A 20,655-nucleotide genomic window follows, 5' to 3' on the forward strand; every position below is an offset into this window, starting at 1 on the left:
TTATTTGCAAGATTTTCAGCAGCTTAAAGTACCCCATGAATTGTCTCAGCACCATGAACTTCTCCAGATGAAGGGATCTTAAGCTTCCAGGCAAAGGAGAATTCAGGGAAGGCCAGACCCATCTCATCCAGGGAAGACTGATCTAGATGGACACCCAGAGCAAATATGGTTCATTCCCAGGAACCCTGCAGATAGGTCAGAGTCTAAAGCAATCTTAGTTCGTCAATCTTAGAAAGTTTAGGATGCATGGGCTGCAACTCCCAGAATGCCCCAGCCAGCCTTGCTGCAGGTCAGTTTTTGATGGTTTTTTTAAATAGTAAATTCTGCTTTATGGAGCTTTATCTATTTGGGAAGCAAATGCCCACAACATTGCACAAAAGAAATTTGAGTGTTAATGTATTGGAACTTAAGTTATCATCAAATTATGATGATCTACTGGTGGATTGTGTGCAGCATGCAGTTGTCACAACATGGGATTGAGTGTGTTTATGGCATCCATTACTCCAGGGATGAGCTGTGTCAGGAAGAACAATGGAATCAAGATCAGCTGCTGATGCTGAATGGGTCTTCTTTTGGAAACAGGAAACTGGGCGGGACAATCGACGTGATTGGCGGACAGGCTGGCACCATCCGGAGGGTGGAAGGAAGGCGGCGTGATAAACATGCCTCTGAAGAAAATCCCATTCAGGTAAGAACTGAAAAGGGGACCTCAGGCCTTGCACGCTCTTAGCTTTCAATCCAGATTAGACGTTCCTGATTGGGATAAGACCACACTTGGGACAGTGTAGCCATTTCTAGTCACCACAATATACAGTAAAAAAGATGTTGAGACCCTAGAAAGTGTGAAGAAAAGAGCAACAAAGATGATAAGGCATCTGGAGGCTAAATTGTATGATGAATGGTTGAGGAAGCTGCTGTAAATTCTGTATTTTTTTCGGAGTATAAGGCACTCCGAAGTATTAGAGGCACCTAACTTTTGGGGAGGAAAACAAGGGGGGAAAATCTGCTTCTGCCTCCCAGCAATTTGCCTCTCAGCATTGGCCTAAAGCATGGGATCATCAGCTGTTTCAGGCTGCAAGGATTGCTATAGCCTATTGCAGCTTCCACAAGCCCCATTTTCCCCATTTGCTGCAAGGAGGTAAATTGCTGGGAGGCAGAGGCCAAAGGGTGGGGGACAGTGGATGGGTGGGGCTACATTCAATGTATAATACGCACCCAAATTTTCACCCTCTTAGGGGGGGAAAAGGTGTGTCTTATACTCCAAAAAATACGGTTTGTCTAGTCCAACAAAGAAGAGGATCAAAATGCCTTTTGATTCATGGGGTATATTCATATCTATGCAGATAGTTACTTTAGTGTGGCAAGATTCTGCCGTAGGCAAGTAAGGTCTAACAAAGAGAAGGACCAGGGGTGACCTGATAGCAGCTCCCAATATATGAGAGGCTGCCACAGAGAGGAGGACATCAACCAATTCTCCAAAGCATCTGAAGCAGGATAAGAAGTAACGGGTGGAAGATTGTGAAGATTCTCCTAGAACTAAGGAGAAATTTCCTGACACGGAGAACCATTGGAATGGCTTGCCTCAAAAAATTGTGGGTGTTTCATCACTGAAGGTTTTTAAGAAAAAATTGGACAGCCATTTGCCTGAAAAGGTGTAAGGTCTCCTGCTTAAGCAGGGGGTTAGACTAGAAGTCCTCCAAGGTCCCTTCCAACTCTTGTTATTCTGTTACTCTATATCTTTGTATGCAAGGCTGGATTATCCTCCTCTTTATTCCATTTTAAAATGTTTCTCTTCTTTCAAACTACAGTATGTCAAACATCAGCTGAAGATCTGTCTCAATATAGTTCATCCCAAAATCATAATTTCTGTAAATCTACCGGCATCTTTCATTTTGATTTCCTCAAACTATAAATGATCTAACCATTGCTATAACTTGCTCTTTCTTTTAAATGCTGTTTTCAAATTGAGAGGGGATTGCTTCCTTCCCTCTCTCCACATTCTAGTTTTATAAATCTCCTGTAAATAAAATCTCATTACAGCACTATTTTTCCAGGAACCATGCTTGAAAAAGTATGTGAGTAATCTATAATTTCTAGTATTTCTTTCCTGAATCGATTGGACATATGTGACATCAATTAGGTGATGATGCAGAACTTCACCAACACATATCCCAAAAGAAAAATACCCCGTCTGAATAGTTTCATGTCTTTAAAGCAAGGGCACTGGGTCCGAACTGCACCAACTTGGATATTATTAATGAAACCTGGTGCGATTGAAGGTAAATTCATACATCCCAGGATAATGTTGCAGAATCCAATCTTAGTTCAGTTATTAAGACCAATGTTTATTCTTCCAAACTTTGGGGCTTATGATTGTTAAATGATTTAATAGTCAGCCATCAACTCCCTAATTAACAACTAAAAGATACCCCAACCAGGAACCACATAAATAGAACATAGAACAACAGAGTGGGAAGGGACTTTGGAGGTCTTGTAGTCCAACTCCCTGCACAAACAGGAAGCCCTAGACCATTCCAGATAAATGGCTGTCCAGTCTCTTCTTAAAAACTTCCATTGTCGGAGCACACACAACTTCTGGAGAGAAGTTGTTCCACTGGTTGATTGTTCTTACTGTCAGGAAGTTTCTCCTTAGTTCTAGGTCGCTTCTCTCCTTGATTAGTTTCCATCCATCGCTTCTTTCCTGCCCTCTGGTGCTCTGGAGAATAGTTTGATCCCCTCCTGAGACCTTTAGTGCTGTGCAAGATCTCATCCTTATTTCAGTCCTGGAATATTTCTGCCTCTTGAGATGTTCTGGTAAAAAGAGGCAAATATTTGTAGCTCGGGATTGAAATGAAGGATCCTGGCTGCTCTCTGAGCTTGGCTGTTTCCTTGCAGGTGCTTCGTGACCCAAACTAAGTAATATTATCAGTGAAGAGGCAGTCTTCATCTGGGGGTAGTCCTTGTGTCAGGATTCCAAATAGCATCCAAAAGTAAATCAGAGTCAAAGGCAAACGATTCCTCAAAGTTCCAATTTATTAAGAGAGCCATATTGGCACATCTGGAAAAAACCAAATCTGAAAATTTCAAGATCTTGCCCCCACACCTACAAGTCCATCACATGGTCCAATCTTCCACTGCCACGCTGGCAGCTTCCACCCATCCAGTTCCAGCCAGGTGTAGAGACAAAGGATGACCTTGACTTCCTAGAAAGAATTTTGTTATGGCTACATATCACCCAACTCCGTACAATCCCCCCTCCCATTTTCCCACAATAGAAAATGCATAGTAGAATATTATAAAGTGTGGCAGGCCTGAAGTCCAAAAAGGAAAAGAAGGCTTGCAGGCCTGACACCTCAACTTATAACAGTTTGTTTAGTGATAGTTCGAAGTTACAACAGCATTGAAAAAAATACTTATGACCATTTTTCACACCTATGACCCTTACATCATCCCCATGGTCATGTGATCAAAATTCAGATGCTTGGCAATTGACTCATACTTACAGCGGTTGCAGTGTCCCGTGGTCATATGACCCCCTTTTGTGACCTTCTGACAAGCAAAGTCAATGGACAAGACAGATTCATTTAACAACCATGTTACTAACTTATCAATTGCAGTGATTCACTTAACAATTGTGGCAAAGAAGGTTGTAAAATGGGGCAAAACTCACTTAACAAATGTTTTGCTTAGCAACAGAAATTTTGGGCTGAATTGCGGTCATAGGTCAAGGACTACCTGGCTTCAAAAACTTTCACTCTGCAGCAATGAAATCTGAACTCTGAAATAAATTAGGCAAACAAATGAATGGATAAGTATCTACACAGGAGCTCTGAAACTTTGGAAGCCTAGTTCAGGGCCCACCGGCATTAGGCCTTCCAAGTCTCTTTCAGGGTTGATTTGGTTTGGTTGGGGTTTTTTTTAAGTCAAGCTGAATTCAACACGCAGGACCTCCTCCTCTCATCCTTCTGCATTCCCATGATGTTGCAGCCTGATGCATTCCCTGCTTGGGGACTTGCTTTGACTAGGTTTCTTTTTTTCTGAAGTCCTAACCTGCTTATTCCTCTGTGCTCTCTACTGAAAGGTGCTTGGAGACCATGGGAGCAAAACTCAGCCTGCTCAGCCCCCTCAGCAACAGCCATTTGTGCCCCCGGCAGGCCCACCTCCAGCACTAAGTGGGCCTCCGCCCCACTTTCTCCATCCTCCCCCGCCACAAGTTGCCTCTGTCCCACCGCCTCTCCATCCTCCAGGTAGGTGTCCTGCTAGTGCAGATACTAAAACTGGAACTAGGACACAAAACGATCTTGGTCTTGAAGTCTGATTAGTTGAGCCAGAAGTCTGTTCTAGCAGACATTGGCAGGAGAATGGCCTTGGGGTTAACACTGGAGATACTCTTGCTTTTAAATTGCATGAGGAGGAGAAGGATTTGCTCCTTAGCTGAACTCCGTTTCTGCAGAGAAGATTGGAAAGAGGCCAGTCCAGAACAGGCAACAGGCAGCCTTGCCAATGGATTGCTTAGATTGGGATTAAAAGAGAAATTCTCCTTCAACTCAACTCCTGGGTCTCCATGGACTGTCATCCACCAAGAAGTGGTTTGATGTGGTCTCCTCCCATTTCTTATTGCTTCTATTTCCCTGGTTAGCTCACATCCCTAATATTACCTTGTGCTCCCCCACCTAAGGACTAAAGTTAGGTGAGATTATCTAAAGAAATAAGGAACGTTCCTCTTAACATTGTAAGGCACATCCACATGTAAGCATCAGAATGACTTCATCAGAATGTCCCCATTTTGATTTAGATTCACACATGTATATCTTTGTGATCTTTATCCTAGTTAATTTTAAACTGGATTTAAATGTGGCATGCAGTTCTTCTGTACCCAGGTAGGATAACCACCATTAGTTTCTTGGAAGTAAAGACTCTTCCTTAGAAAAGCACGGGAGAGCAATTTGCCCCAGTCTGAGCTACTTGGGATGCTGGATCAGCCATGCTGGGAGTTTTTGGATTGGAGCCCATGAGAGAAGGACCTTTTGCCCTTGTTTCCTCATTTGGGACAGCCAAGCCTTCTAGAATCTATACAGGGAGTCCTTGACTTCAACAGTTCATTTAGTGACTGTTTGAAGTTACAATGGCATTGAAAAAGTGATCATTTTTCAGACTTACGACTGTTGTAGCGTCCCCATGGTCATGTGATCAAAATTCAGATGCTTGTAAACTGACTTGTATTTATGACGGTTGCAATATCCCGGACGTCATATGATCACCTTTTGCAACCTTCTCACAAGCAAAGGCAATGGAAAAGTCAAATTCCCTTAACCACCACGTTACTGACTTAACAACTGCAGTGATTCACTTGACAACTGTGGCAAGAAAGGTCATAAAATAGAGCAAAACTCATTTAACAAATATCTCAGCAACAGAAATTTTGGGGTCAATTTATGGCCATAAGTCAAGGATTCTCTGCTAATTCTTCTCTGAAGCCACCAGAATGAAGTTGTTCTTCAGATGTTCCCGACCTGCCTTGATTAGATCTTTCTGATTTATTCTGCACGGGTCAATCAAGGGCTGCGTGTGGCATCCTCCCAAGGAAGGCACCAACCCCTGGCAACCAGATTCCTGTGTCCTGCTTAGCCCAGGTTTATCCCCTGTATGGTTCCCAGTTGAGAGAACTGGAGGAAGGTGCAATGTGGGGACTTGGGGCATCTGTGTGAAGTGATTCAGTTGCTGGAAGAAGATAGAAGGGAAAAGGTGGTCCCTAAAGAGAAAGGGCATGTCACACAGCGGCCATCCTGTCTTCTAATGACTGTCACTCATGTCTTCTTATTGACAGGGCTGTTTCCTCCTCCTCCTCTGGCTCCTCCACCCGCTCTCTTGATTCCAACCCTGGATGGGTAAGTGAGAAGGAGATGGGCCCTCTGGCTGCAGGTCCAAGCCATTTGCTCAGCTTTTGAATCTGGATAGAGGTAGTCCTCGACTTACAACAGTTCATTTAGTGACCCTTCAAAGTTACAGTGGCACTGAAAAAAGTGACCCGTGACCATTTTTCACACTTACGATGGTTGCAGCCTCCCCAGGGTTCATGTGATCAAAATTCAGACGCTTGGCAACTGCCTCCTATTTATGACGGTCGCTGTGTCCTGGGGCCACGTGATCCCCTTTTGTGACAACCAAAGTCAATGGGGAAGCCAGAATCGCTTAACAACTTATCAACTGCAGTGATTCACTTAACAACTGTGGCAAGAAATGTTGTAAAATGGGGCAAAACTCATTTAAATTTCTCGCTTAAGAAAATAAATTTTGGGCTCAATTGTGGTTGTAAGTCGAGGATTGCCTGTATTACTAAAACTCTTGCATCTGTAATCTTTAACTGAGTGAACCTGCACAGTAGGACAAAACTGTTTCCACTAAGGTTCTTCGGATGGGCTACCTGGCAGAAGGCCCCAATATCCAGGACTCCTGAGGAATTGAAATTTGGCATTTTTTAAAAAACACTTTATGACACAAAAATGATTATAAAGCAGTTTCTGGCATAATACAAAATGCTATAAAACATTTCCTCTGTTCTACTACCCATATTTGACTGTGCTGTATAGTCCGACCTCAGCTACTTTCAAGGCAGAGGCATCTACAAACATCTCCCTGAATTTTTAAGAACTTTTCCAGATCTTTTAGGAGCTCTCCATGATTGAAAGCATGGATGAATCTGGTCAGAAAATCTCTCTGAAACCATGACCCAGCAGGCCACGAGTTGTCTAGTTCACTCTTACCATCAGTGTGCGAAATCAGGCATTTTATAGAAGCCTTAGGAAATCTATAGGGTGCCAAAAATGGAGCATCAAAGTTAATATTACTAATTTTTCACACATTTCCTTGGTATTTCAGTGTATAGCATATTAAAATAACACAGACATTTCATACTTCGCCTGAAAGCATCATGCTGTCTGGGGAATTCTGGGAGTTGAAGTCCACATGTCTTAAAAGTTGCCAAGGTTGAGAAATACTGATGTGGTTGTATATATTGCACAATCATTGAATTGATTCTTGGCATCCATCCCTGATAAGCAGTGAATGCAAGAGCTTCCGGAAATGAAGAGCCATGCCATTCGGAATCAATGGAATAAATGACTGGCAAAATGGCTTTATAGGGAAATCCCAGGAGCCAAACATCCCTGGGTTAATCTGTCCACTGGAACCAGCATGTGGGTGAGAAGAACCGAGAAGTTCAAATAAAGATAGTCCCTAACTTACAATCACAACTGAGCTTAGGGAGCTTCATAAGGAAATTCCAGGCATTTGTGAGGAAACGTCTGGTTTTCTATAGAGTCTCCCAAGTGAGACGGCCCTTTTGCCTTCAGAGAAATGGCTGAAGAGCAATCACGGGAGCGTAGGCAAGGGCCATTGGGCTCTGCTTGAAAGATTCACATGGGCAACTTGGTTGTGAAGACCAGGATTTCTCCTCTGGCTTTATCTGCCCAGGTTTCTCTTTGTTCTTCAGTGCACATAGTCCTCGACTTACAATACAGTAAGTCCTCGACTTACAATTCATTTAGTGATCAACTGCACTGAAGAAAAGTGACTTATGACCAGTTTTTACATCTATAACTGTTGCAGCATCCCCATAATTACATGTTCAAAATTCGGGTGCTTGTCAAGTGGCGTGTATTTATGGCGGTTGGATTGTCCTGGGATCACAAGATCCTCTTTTGCAACTTTTTGACAAGCAAAGTCAAGAGGGAAGCCATATTTATGTAACAACCAAGCTATTAACTTAACAATTGCAGTGATTCACTTAACAACCATGGGAAGAAAGGTCATAAAATGGAGCACAATTCACTTAACAACTTGCTTAGCAATTGAGGCCTATCTTTATTTGAATTGCTCAGTCCTTCTCACCAACATGCTGGTCCCAGTGGATAGATTAACCAAGAGATGTTTGGTTAGGCAGTGGATAAAGAATACAGGGAACTATCATAGCAATAGCACTTATATACCGCTTCATAGAGTTTTATAGCCCTCTCTAAGCGGTTTACAGAGTCAGTCTCTTGCCCTCAACCACCTGGGTCCCCATCAGAAGGATGGAAGGCTGAGTCCACCTTGATCCAGTAAGAATCGAACTGCAGAACTGCTGGCAGCAGTCAGTCAGCAGAAGTATCCTGCAGTACTACATTCTAACCACTATGCCACCGCGGCTACTATAAGAAAGGAGTGTGTTGTTTACAGAGTTAATCCAGTTAGGAAGTGGAATTATCCTTTCCCTTCCTGATTTTACTTTTCAGCCTGAATTAATGATGGGAATTAGATGTTGCTAACCCTTCCTGTGTGTTGTCTCCCTCTCTCCCCAAAGCCAGCCTGCCAGCTACAGCAACCGGCAGCCACCTCCCTTCAGCTACAACTCCACAGGTGAGCCCCTCCGAGCCCTTGCAGCTGATAGGCGGAGTGGATTGTTGTTTTGCACAACCCACGATGGGTCACAAGGATGGGCCAGTTCAGCTCTTGGGGGTCAGCTCTGGACTCTTCTGTGATTGTCCTGCCTTGGCCGATGTTGGCAGCCCTCTCCTCCAAAGTAGAACATCCTGCAAGGCTGCTGAATGGGGGCCTTTTGGTCCTCTTTCTTTCTTCCCTCAGGGCTTCTCTTCAACACCATTGTTAAACTGGAGTTTTGTAATGATATTTTCTATGCGTGCAATTATCTCTTCCTCTCACACGTCAATGAATTCATTTGCAAGGATTTTCTCCTTTCCACATATGCCTTATTCTTGTGACCTGAAAAAGACCCCAAATCCCATCCCAAATTGTGTTCCAATGGATCACCATTTAGTTTTCCCGACCCCCCTGTGTTATTGTAGGCACCTGTTTTCACTAACCTTCGTCGGGAATGCGTGGAACTACACACACTCTTCATTCAAGCTAAAACCATTGTTTCTTTTCCAGCAGAAAAAGAGAAACGTCTGTGCAAAACAATTGCAAGTTATACATAGTTCTGTGCATTTCTATATGATTACTTTTCTGAATTGAGGAGTCACCTGTATGGGAAAAGTTACCACAAGGATTCCAGACTATGTCAAATAATATAGGACACTTCAATGATACTGATGTATACATAGAGATAACCGTATCACCTCCTGTAAGTCTAAATTTTCAAAGAGGTACCTTGACATCATGCTGAGAGCTTCTTGGCCTTCATCTTGAAGGACTTACTGGGGATCAGTGATATGGTGACTACCTTGACATTAGGAAGTATTTATTACAGTGTTCAGTGAGCGCCATATAGTTTAGCTGAACTCTTGTCAAGGACAGAACGACAAAAGCTCCAGGAAAGAAAGTTCTTAACATTTGCCATAGCGGGAACTATCATTAAGCAGGATTTGTGGCAAAAGGAGACACTGAGACATATTTTACCCTCAAGTGACACTTGGAACTGACAAACTATCTCTTTGGAAGCCAGGGGGAAGTGAGTAAATGCTTTAACTACCATTGCAATGGTAACAATGTTCTGCAGGACAAGAGGACTTTTGACATCAAGATAATGGAGCTTCTATAGGGGTGTAATAGTTCTCCCTCTTTGGCCTAAGGAAGACATTACTCATGATAGTTGCAACAGTCTGGGACAGGTTGGAGCTACTTATCCTAGCAGCTTTCCAAATATTTGAATGCTTGGGGTTGTAAACATCCCCTTCATTTAAAACTAGTGTCAGGCCTGTGGGAAGATAGAAGTAGAAGATGCACATTCTTCCATGCCTCTTTTGTTCTGCCCAGTTCTGAAGGAATTTGATTAATGGACGGCCTATTTGCTTGAAAACAACATCCAAACCTCCTTTTAACTGCAACTGACCCCACTCAATCACTGTGCCTGGTCCTCAGCACCATAATTTAAGAAGGATTTGGTTGAAATGGAACAGCTGAAGAGAAGGACTTGAAGACATCAAGGGATTGAAGGGCCTGGTCATGTTAATAGGAAACTTGCTTGAGTAGATGCTTGAATTTAAATTTCTGCCTGACTAGGAAAGCCCTTTCTGCTTTCAACTCCCAATTTGCTTAATGAGGGAGGACACACAAGCAAGAGGGATAAGAAAGCTTCTTTATTTGTTTCAGTGATTAAGGTTTAAAGGGAACTCAGTCTTTATGCTTCTAGTGAAGGGATCTCCAACCTTGACAACTTTAAGACTTGTGGACTATTCCTCAGCCATGGTAGTGTCTGAAGTGGGCAAAAAGATTCTTCCCTCTTGATGCTTTACAGAAGGCATTTCAAAATAACAGAGTTGGAAGGGACCTTGGAGGTCTTCTAGTCCAACCCCCTTCTTCAGTGGTGGTGGGTGTTCCCCTTCTGTTACACTTGGTGTGAACCAGGAGTGAGATTAGTCTCAGAGCATTCTGGGCTTAAGAGATCAAGTTGATCGAAAGAGGTTTATTGATTATCCCGTACTTGACAATCCCAGGCAGCTCACAACATTCCATAAAATCAGAATAAATATAGCAATAGCACTTAAGACTTATATACCACTTAATGGTGCTTTACAGCCCTCTCTAAGTGGTTTACAGGGTCAGCCTGTTGCCCCCAACAATCTGGATCCTCATTTTACCGATCTTGGAAGGGTGGAAGGCTGAGTCAACCTTGAGCCTGGTGAGACTCGAACTGCCAAATGGCAGTCAGCCGGCAGTCAACATAAGTAGCCTGGAGGAATGCACTCTGACCACTGCGCCACTGTGGCTCATATATAACCCACAAAATCCCCCAATACCATTCTGTATCCTATCACAGCACTCCAGCCTCCCACCAATTCTATACGTTTAATTTTCCAGATTCATTTCCATCCTAGCCCGATGCCTGTGCAAAGAGCCAGGTTTTCACACCCCTCCTAAAGGGCAAGAAGAGTTTGTCACCCTAAGAGCTCAGCCATAGTTGCCTGTCTTTATAATGAACATCTATAAGCAAACCACGTGAAGAGGTTGAGAACTAGGTCTCATCCACACAGCACCAAAGTCCCTCTTCACACCCTGAAGCTTATTTTCATTAGCCTTTGATTCAAATCCCCAGAGGCTGCACCATCAGATGTGTTGAGTAGGACTATAGGTAGCCCTCGACTTACAACCATTCATTCAGGGACCGTTCAGTTACAGTGGCACTGAAAAAAGCAAACTATGAGCATTTTTCACACAACTTTCATCATCCCCAGAGTCATGTGATCAAAATTTGGCTGCTTGGCAACTGGGTCTTATTTGCAGCGTCCAGGAGCACACCTTCTGGATCTCTTTGCAACCTTCTGACAAGCCAAGTCAATGGGGAAACCAGATTCACTTAATACTAACTTGGCAACTGCAATGGTTCATTTAACAACTGTGGCAAGAAAGGTTGCGAAATGAAGCAAAACTTACTTAACAACTGTCTTGCTTTGCAGCAGAAATCTGGGGCTCAGTTGTCATATATAGTGAATCCTAGGAGCAAGGATATGGTGATCACTTCAACAGTCTGGATGGCTGCCTCCCAACCTGACTGAGTGGATCGGGTGCTTTAAATGAAGCAGTGAGCCCCATGAAACCACACTTGGTTATTTTTAACCTTTTTTTCTTGAGAAAACAGAATCTGGAATCTATCCTATTTTCCAACTGGGAAATCCCATCTGATCTTCCTTCACTTTAGACAGTGACATGCGGTGAGGTTTATGGCTGGTGATGCAGCAATTTTTTTAGACTTGTGGACTTCAACTCCCAGAATTCCACAGCCAGGCATGCTCAGTTCCGATTTAAAGCGACAGCATTTGTTTTTCTTCTTTGCTAAATAAGTTTCCTTCTTTCTTTTTCTTTTTCTTCTCCCTTCCCCTCCTTCTTCCCTCCCTCCCCCCTCTCTCAAACACACACACACAAAGTTGCACCAGGATTCAGAAATTTTAGGTTTTCCTCCTCAGCCCATGTTAGCAATACCACTAGCAGCATTTTGGCCAGCAGGTGTAAGTAGAAGTGGAAATTCATTCTACTGAAAACATTGTTTTTGCTTATGATTGGATAGAAGACCCAAAGGCCTATTAGAGTGTTACATAGTGCATAAACTAAAGAACTGTCTCAATATGCTCCCTCCCCCCTCTCTCAAACACACACACACACATACACACGCACACAGAAAGTTGCCCCAGGAGGATGAAGTTTGAATTCCTCCCCCTCCCTCTGACCCACACGTACCTTTTCCAGCTGTTTCAGAGAGGATTTCAACTCTGCTCTTGCCTGCCATCATGAAAAGAAAAAAAAATGTAAAAGGAAAAAGGCTGAGGTAGTTGCTGCCAGAGTCACAGTGGATGACTCTGCTTAGTGCTTAACTGTTTAAAAAAGGCTCTAAAAAGTGCCCTCTACAGGAGGAGGAGGAGGGAGAATGACGTGCCTCATCTACGTCAGGAATTTTTCGGCTTTTAACCCTTGCTTAACTCTGCTCGAGTGATCATAAAACGCCAGACTAGGTGAGGCACCTCGTTCTCCTGCCGCCTTCTGTAGAGGGCACTTTTTTAGAGGCTTTTTTTAAACAGTTAAGCACTAAGCAGTCATTCATGGTGACTGGCAGCAACTAGCTCAGCCTGACCTCAGCTCTTGCCTTTTTCCTTCTACATTTTTTTTCTTTTCATGATGACAGTGGTGAGGCTCTGCCTCCCCTGCCTGCACGTCCCTGACTTTAGATGGGCTTCTTTCTCCAGAAGAGAGAATCAGTGGGGTTTTTCCCCAGCTGGGATTATCCTTGGAGACTGCCTGATGCTCCAGCTGTGCAGGCTCTTGCCGCTGATAGAACATCTGCTCTATCACCCTCTTGTCCTGCCCTCAGGTGCTGTGGAGAACAGGTGGAGCTCCTCTTCTTTGTGGCAGCCCCTCATATATTGGAAGACTGCTATCATGTTGCCCCAGGGCATACTTTGTTAAACTTTACTTCATTGTTCACCTACAGACAGAATCTTCCAGACTAAAGCAACGATCTGCATAAATATGAATACAAGTAGTCCTTGGCTTACAACCACAACTGAGCCCCAAATTTATGCTGCTAAGTGAAACATTTGTTAAGTGAATTTTGCCCCATTTTACGACTGTTCTTGCCAGAGTTAAGTGAGTCTTTGACTGTCAGAAGGTTGCAAAAAGTGATCAGAGGAACCTGGAACACTGCAACCTTCATAAATATGAGTTAGTGGCCAAACATCCCAATTTTGATTATGTGACCATGGGGATGTGGCAATGATAGTGTGAAAAATGGTCATGTCACATTTTTCACTGTCATTGTAACTTTGAACAGTCACTAAATGAACTGCCTGTATACTCTATGAATCAAGAGGCCACCTTGATCCTCTTCCTGCCTCAAATATTGGAAGACTGCTATCATGTCGCCCCCAGTCCCTCTCTTTGTTAGACTTTACTTCATTGTTCACCTACAAACAAATTTTTGCCAGACTAAAGCAACTATCTGCATAAATATGGATATATTCCATGAATCAAGAGTCCATCTTCATCCTCTTCCTCCCTACCAGACATTCCAAACGACACTGCCCCTTTGTCCTCGGGGGGGGGGAGGGCTCCCTCCTGGGACTCCAGACTACACTCCACTACATCAGAACAGGAGTGGGGAGATTATTAGCTGAAATCAAGCAGATTTCTGGTTTAGCTTAGCCATCCATGAGGTTAACATCTTAATTTTCTGGAGGAGCAAAACAATCTGTGACGTGCCTATACAGTGCTGGATAAAAATGGAAGGTGGATACATTCAACATATTTGTCAGGAATCAGGTCACCATTGCTCATATTCATATTCAGCACCTCCTCATTGGCTATATTCATCTTCCTGTCCCCATATTTTCTGGAAAGGTGCTTTCTAAAATAAGGAGAAAGATTAGCCCTTCTCTGTGTCAGCAACTTGGCAAAAACTTGATAACTTTAAGACTTGTGGACTTCAACTCCCAGAATTCCCCAGCCAGTCAATCCTACTTCCACAAGTCGTAAAGTTGCCACATTTGGAGACACACACACACACACCAACAGTGGGATTCAATTTTTTTACTACCGGTTCTGTGGGCGTGGCAGGGGAAGGATACTGCAAAGTCCCCATTTCCTCCCGATCAGCTGGGACTCGGGAGGCAGAGAATAGATGGGGCGGGGCCAGTCAGGTGGAATTTACCGGTTCTCTGAACTACTCAAAATTTCCGCTATCGGTTCTCCAGAACTGGTCAGAACTCGCTGAATCCAACTTCTGACACAAACTATATGAACAGAGCCACTTCCTTGATTGAGTTTGAGCTGAATATACTTGCAGTGTTTTAGTACACTGATAAAATTTCCCTTTCCTAACAAAGCTGATATTATTTCTATTTTCCTGGAGCTCCATCATGCGATGACGTAGCTTCTGTCCTCTCCAGCTGATGCAAAGCTCTGCGGTTTCTCTCCAGATCCAGGTTTCATCACCTACCCGCCCATTTCAACGTCCCACACTCCCTGGGTGACCACAGTGGACAAGGCCTCCAGTGCTTCAGACAGCAGCCACTGGGAATACGCAGGCTCAAGGAGAGAGAGGGACCGAGAGCGCGACCAGACACCCACCACAAGTGAATACAGCAAGTGAGTGTCCTTCTGCCGCAATATTACTCATGGTACAGCTACATAAGTTTGAAACGGATGCTGGAATCACAACGTAATCACTACAATAACCATACAAGCGACCCTTGACTTAGGACCACAATTGAGCCCAAAGTTTATGTCATTAAGCAAGATAGTTGGTAAGTGAGGCTTGTCTCATTTTATGACATTTCTTGCCAGGATTGTTAGCATGTTGTTAAGTGAATCTGGCTTCCCCCTTGACTTTGCTTGTAAGAAGGTTGCATAAGGTGATCACATGACTTTGGGATGCTGCAACAGTCATAAATATGGACCCATTGCCAAGTGGCTGACTTCCAATCACATGACCATGGAGATGCTGCAATGGTCATAAGTGTGAAAAACAGTCATCAGTCCTTTTTTCAAAGCTGTTGTAACTTTGAATGGTCACTAAATGAATGGTTGTAAGGTGAGGACTACCTGTATCCATTGTTTTCTTTCTGTCCTATCTTTTTTTTCAATCAGCATGTGCAGGATCTTGGCTTGTATTTCAGAGAAAAACATAACCTTTTCATGTCACAAGATAAAGGGGGAACTAATGGAGACAGAGCTGGGAAGGGAGATTACCTTCTAGCTGCTAAGAGATAAGCTTAGTATAATTGCACATACACAACTCAGCTTTTCTTGGCAGCCAAGTCGTTATTTTGACACCTTAGTGTTAAATCCACAAAATATGACAAATGGAAATTCTAAGAAGAAACCACAGCAACAAGAAATGAATAGTCAGGTTGAGACTACCTGAGGCCATAATGAGAGGCTTTCAGTTGGGTTTCAGCTTTTAAAAGAATGTATTTGGGTTTAAAAGTAGAAATGGAAGAGGAAGCTTTTGAGAGACAAACTGCTCACATATCCTTAAGACCTCCCAGATGGTTTGCTGGGATTAGCATTTTAAAAATGTTTGTTTGTCTGACTCGCAAGTTCAGAGTGTGAAATTCCTGTCTTCCCCAGCCAGTTCCTGCACTGTATAGGCATGTCACAGATTGCTTCAAAAAATTAAGATTGTTCACCCCATGCATGGTCACCCTAAATCAGAAATCAGCTGGAACACTGAATCATCTTCCTACTCCTGTTCTGATGTGGTGGAATATAGCTTGGAGTCCGTCCCCCCAGGGCAAAGGGGCAGTGGAGCTTGGAACGTCTGGCAGGCACGAAGAGGATCAAGATGGCCTTGGTTTATGTAGTATCTCCATATTTATGTAGATAGTTGCTTTAGTCTGGCAAGATTTTGTCTGCAGGCAAACAACAAAGTAAAGTCTAACAAAGAGAAGAACTAGGGATGACATGATAGCAGTCTTCCAGTATTTGGGGGGCTACCACAAAGACGAGGGGGTCAATCTGCTCTTCAAAGCACCTGAGGGCAGGACAATAATCAATGGATGGAAACTAATCAAGGAGAGAAGCTTGACAGTGAGAACAATTAATCGGTGGAATGGCTTGCCTTCAGAAGTTGTGGGTGCTCCATCACTGGAGATTATTAAGAAGAGATTGAACAGCCATTTGTCTGGAATGTTAGAGGGTCTCCTGCTTGAGCAGGTGTTGGGCTAGAAGACCTCCAAGGTCCCTTCCAACTCTGTTGTTCTGTTACTCAGAAGTAGCCACCTGTTGCTCTTGTTTTTTGAGCCTGACACCCATACTTCATTCTTCTCTCCTAGTGACGATGACAGGTACCGTTATTATAGCCGGGAACGCAGTTACGATTTTGAGCATGACTACCGCAGGAGTAGAGATCGCAGTCGTGAGCGAGAAGATCGTCACCGGGAAAGGAGGCACAGAGAGAAAGAAGAGAGCAGCAAACATAAATCATCACGGCGGTAAGTCAGTGCCTGCTTCTCTTTTTGGTCCAGGCCAAATGCTTTTAAATTTAATGATAATCCAGGTAGTTCTTGATTTATGAGCACAATTGAGCCCAAAATTTCTGTTGTTAAGTGAGACATTTGTTAAGTGGACTTTGCTCCATTTTATGACTTTTCTTGCCACAGTTGTTAAATGAATATAAGGAGGAATTTTCTGACAGAACAATCAACCAAAGGAATAGAAGTTGCCTCCAGAACTTGTGGGAGCTTCATCACTGGAAGCTTCCAAGGCGAGACTGGACTGCCATCTGCTTGGGTGGGGGGTTGGACTAGATGACCTCCAAGGTCCCTTCCAACTCTGCTCATCTGTATCTATCTGCATGAGTCACTGCAGTTGATAAGTTAGCAACCCGATTGTTGAGTGAACCCGGCTTCCCCACTGACTTTGCTTAGGAGGTCGCAAAAAGGCATCACATGACCCCGGGACTCTGCAATCGTCATAAATATGAACCAGTTGCCAAGCATCTGAGTTTTGATTACATGGTCATGGGGATGCTGCAAAGGTCATAACAGTGAGGAACGGTGACAACTCACTTTTTTCAGTGCCTTTTTAACTTTGAACAGTCACTAAATGAACTGTTGTAAGTCGAGGACCACTTGTAGTAGCACTGAACTGTATTCTAAAGTAAGTTTGAGTTAGTGAAAACAAATCTCTACCTTGCCTGCTCTAGTTAAAAGCTTCTGGTCAGTTAAGAAGTGTTTCCCTATTGTGGCTATCTTTCCGTTAGACTTAGAGTAAATCCTTGGAAAGTCTGGAGTCTCCACCAGAGGGAACCTCTTGGCCAGCATTGCCATGAGGTGCAACTGAAGAGGGCAGAGGGAGGACAGGAGGAAGAGCATCACCAAGGCAACACATAGATAAGAGTCTTGAGCCCTGGTCAAATAAGTTACTTAGAGACTGTCTGGTTCACCTGAAGATAAAAGGGAAGGAGGAGGGAGTTACTAGAACTTTACAATGAAGGTAGCCCTGATCTACAGGTAGTCTTTGACTTATGGCCAGTCATTGAGAGACCAGGTTGACCTACCTGGGGGTCACCTCTGACCCAGATTCAAAATTCCGATGGTTGGGGCCCCAGGTTGCACTCAGCCACCAGGTCACACTTACAACTGTTTGCAGTTTCTCAAGATGACATGACAAGGTTTTAGGACTGTCATTCACTTCCGATTATTGGCAAAACTACCCTAGCAAGCAATTGGTTCACTTAACGACCACCGATTAAAATTTGCTTAATGACCAAGTGATTTGCTTAAATTTTATGCAAAAAAGGTAAAATCCATTTTATGACAATCTTAACGTGCAATCATGATAGTCAGGCTCCCTTATGGTCCTCACTCAATGACTCCCTCTCTATCATTTTAGTTCCTTAGGCTGGTCTGCCCTGTAGGGCTGACAGTAGCTCACAGTGAAAATGTAGGACATAGAATCATAGGGCTGGAAGGGACCTCAGAGGTCTTCTAGTCCAACCCCCTGCTCAAGGCAGGAAATCTTATACCATCCCAGTCGTTCTTTGGACACCACCAATGTCCAATGGTGGACACCCCCCCCCCCCCCCAGGAGGCAGGATATTCTATTGAAAATGTGCCGGTCGTCAGGTTTTTTCAGCCTCCTTTGGAACGGCCAGGATTGATTGCAGTCAGGTATTCTCTTCCACCTCATGTGAATACCGGAAGGAGGCAGGCATGAGGGGGGTGAGGCTTATCCAGTTGGTGACGCAAAATGTTTTTAAGTAACGGCATTGATTTAACGTGTCTATTTACTAGCACGCTGCCTTCTATTCTTTTCATAGGCTGTAATATTTCTCTTGCCTATCACAACGTTGAGCTACTGATTTCTAATAAGGCGTGGAATCTCTTAAAGAAGTGTTGTCTTCCTAGGTTAGGGCTTAAAGAGCTCAATATCAACAACCCTCCTGAATGAAGGCATATACATACCGTATTTTTTGCAGTATAAAACACACCAAGGTTTTGAAGAGGCAAATTTAAAAAAAAAAGTTTTTGCACTCCACAAACCTCCTAAAAACAGCCCATATTTTGCTCGTAGAGTGCTCCTGGAAGTGTGTGTGTGTGGGGGGGGGGGGGGGGATTGAGCAAAACACGGTCCATTTTTTGTTCATTTCTGCCCTCCCCTTATGCATGGTCATTTTGGTGAAGGGGGCGGGGTTTCAGGAGGCAAAAAATGCTGTATTCAGTGTATAAGACACACCCAGATTTTCAGTCTCTTTTTTGAGGGAAAAAGGTGCGTCTTATACTCCAAAAAATACAGTATCCCAGGATAATGTTTCAGGATCCAATCTGGGTCGGTCACCAGGACCAGAGCTTTAGTCTTCTGAGCTTTCGGACTCGTGCTGGAGTCCATGCTCAGGGAACGTCTCTCTCTCTCACCATAATTTGGTGAGAACATTCAGGTGAGAGAGAAGTTCCCGGAGGATGGGCTCCAGCACGAAAGCTCAGAAGACTCAAGGTCTGGCCCTGGTGACCAACCCAGAATGGATCCTTTAGCAACAACTCCGTTGCGTTTGTTCATTAGAGCTTACGCTGTGCTTCTTTCCTGGTCCTCCATCAGCAAGCAGCATGAGAGTGAAGAAGGGGAAAGCCACCGTCGACACAAGCACAAAAAGAACAAGCGCAACAAAGAGGAGAAGGAAGCAAGTGAAGATGGACTTGCAGAAGAAAATGAACAGGACACCAAGGAGTAGCGAACCTGGACTCTGCCAGCCAAGGGTGGTGGCGCCTCTCCAGCCAATGTTTCCATTTGGGGTGATCTTCTTCATGGGAGAATGCCTGAGACGACAGAGGTGCCCAAACATGAACACAGGTTGAGTTGCCAACATGGAAAGCCCAACTGCAGGACTTTGAGGAGAGGACCTAATTCGCCACCCCGCTGGCCTTGAGGGGTTCTCTATGCAGACCAGCCCCATCGTGTCAGATCCTATGGCTTCTGATGGGAGTCCGCTTCAGCCTTGAGAGGCTAGGACAAATATTGGGCAATGATTACAGTTTCCTTTTTTAAAAAGAAGCAGGACAGCCACTACGTGGAACTGTTTTGGTACAAGAAGAAACAAGTATTGGGTCATCCTCCAAGCCAGGCAATCTGGCTCCTATAAGCTTGTCCCATTTCTCCTTTGCCCCTTAATTGTAGCTTTGAACTTTGGACTTCATTCAAGGCAAGCTTGGTGGGAAACCACAATTCAGCCCCTGGAAGAGTTCTGCCCCATGGAATGTCCATTTCTCCCTAGGCCTCTGGAGTCTTCCAGATCAGAGAGTTGTACTAGGACCAGGTCGAGTGGGCTTTGTGGTGAATTTCAACAGGGCCACTTTTTCAAAGTTGGCCTTAAGTAGTTTGACACAAGCTACTTACTGATCAAGAGCCTCTTTTTTTACCTAAGCCAAGTTAAAAATTGGCAATTTATCTCTAAGTCTCAGAGTCACTTTTCACAACTCTTAAAACACTAAATGTAGAGACATAGGATTTGTGGTTTCCTTTGGAAAAGAATACGCCAGATTCTCTTAAGGCCATTGCTCTTTTGCGCACATCCATCCTTGCATTACCTTCCACCCATTGGAAACGTTTAAAAACACTTCCAAAAAATCATTTCAAATTTATACTTTTTTTGTATTGTAGTTATGCAAATTTGAGTGTTTATATGAAACTAACAACCTTGGACACGTGAGCCAGTATACCCATTGTATTTTGATTTGTATGCTATGATGGTGCAGTGAATGGATCAAGAACAGAAAATACGTAGGAAAGGAAACTTTTTGGGGGCGGGGGGGGGACGGGATTAGTTTTTGTGTGGTCATGGCATCTAGGACTCGGTGAAAGCAGCACTTAATACTAAATTTTACACTGCAAACTGAATTCATAGAAGCTTTCTTGCTGTTTTGTTTGTCATATGGAAGTGGTGTGTTCTTAAGTTTCTGATGATACAGACTAACAGTCTCTTCAGAACAAAATATGACCCACAAGTTCATATTTCACTTTCTAGACCAATGTTTTTCAACCATGGCAACTTGAAGATCAACCAGAATAGAATAGAGCTGGAAGGACCTTTGAGGTCTTCTAGTCCAACCCCCTGTTCAAGCAGGAGACCAGACACATTTTGAGACAAGTGACTGTCCAGTCTCTTCTTAAAAGCCTCCAGTGATGGAACTCCACAACTTCTGAAGGGAAGACATTCCACTGGTTAATTCTATC

General features: G+C 43.7%; 1 protein-coding gene across 2 annotated transcripts in view; it reads left to right on the plus strand.

Moving 5' to 3' along the window:
• LOC116515378 (pre-mRNA 3'-end-processing factor FIP1-like) overlaps nt 1-20,521 on the plus strand; it is a 44,703-nt gene extending 24,182 nt beyond the window's left edge. For both annotated transcript variants that reach the window (XM_032227370.1, XM_032227371.1), the window contains 7 exons: nt 583-688; nt 4,082-4,247; nt 5,828-5,888; nt 8,342-8,397; nt 14,403-14,571; nt 16,260-16,418; nt 19,024-20,521. In XM_032227370.1, coding sequence (XP_032083261.1) covers nt 583-688; nt 4,082-4,247; nt 5,828-5,888; nt 8,342-8,397; nt 14,403-14,571; nt 16,260-16,418; nt 19,024-19,156 — 850 coding nt within the window. In that variant the 3' untranslated portion in view covers nt 19,157-20,521. The remainder of the gene's footprint in view (nt 1-582; nt 689-4,081; nt 4,248-5,827; nt 5,889-8,341; nt 8,398-14,402; nt 14,572-16,259; nt 16,419-19,023) is intronic.
• Nucleotides 20,522-20,655: the final 134 nt, after the last annotated feature.

The sequence above is a fragment of the Thamnophis elegans genome, chromosome 12, assembly GCF_009769535.1.
Source record: "Thamnophis elegans isolate rThaEle1 chromosome 12, rThaEle1.pri, whole genome shotgun sequence".
Classification (NCBI taxonomy): domain Eukaryota; kingdom Metazoa; phylum Chordata; class Lepidosauria; order Squamata; family Colubridae; genus Thamnophis; species Thamnophis elegans.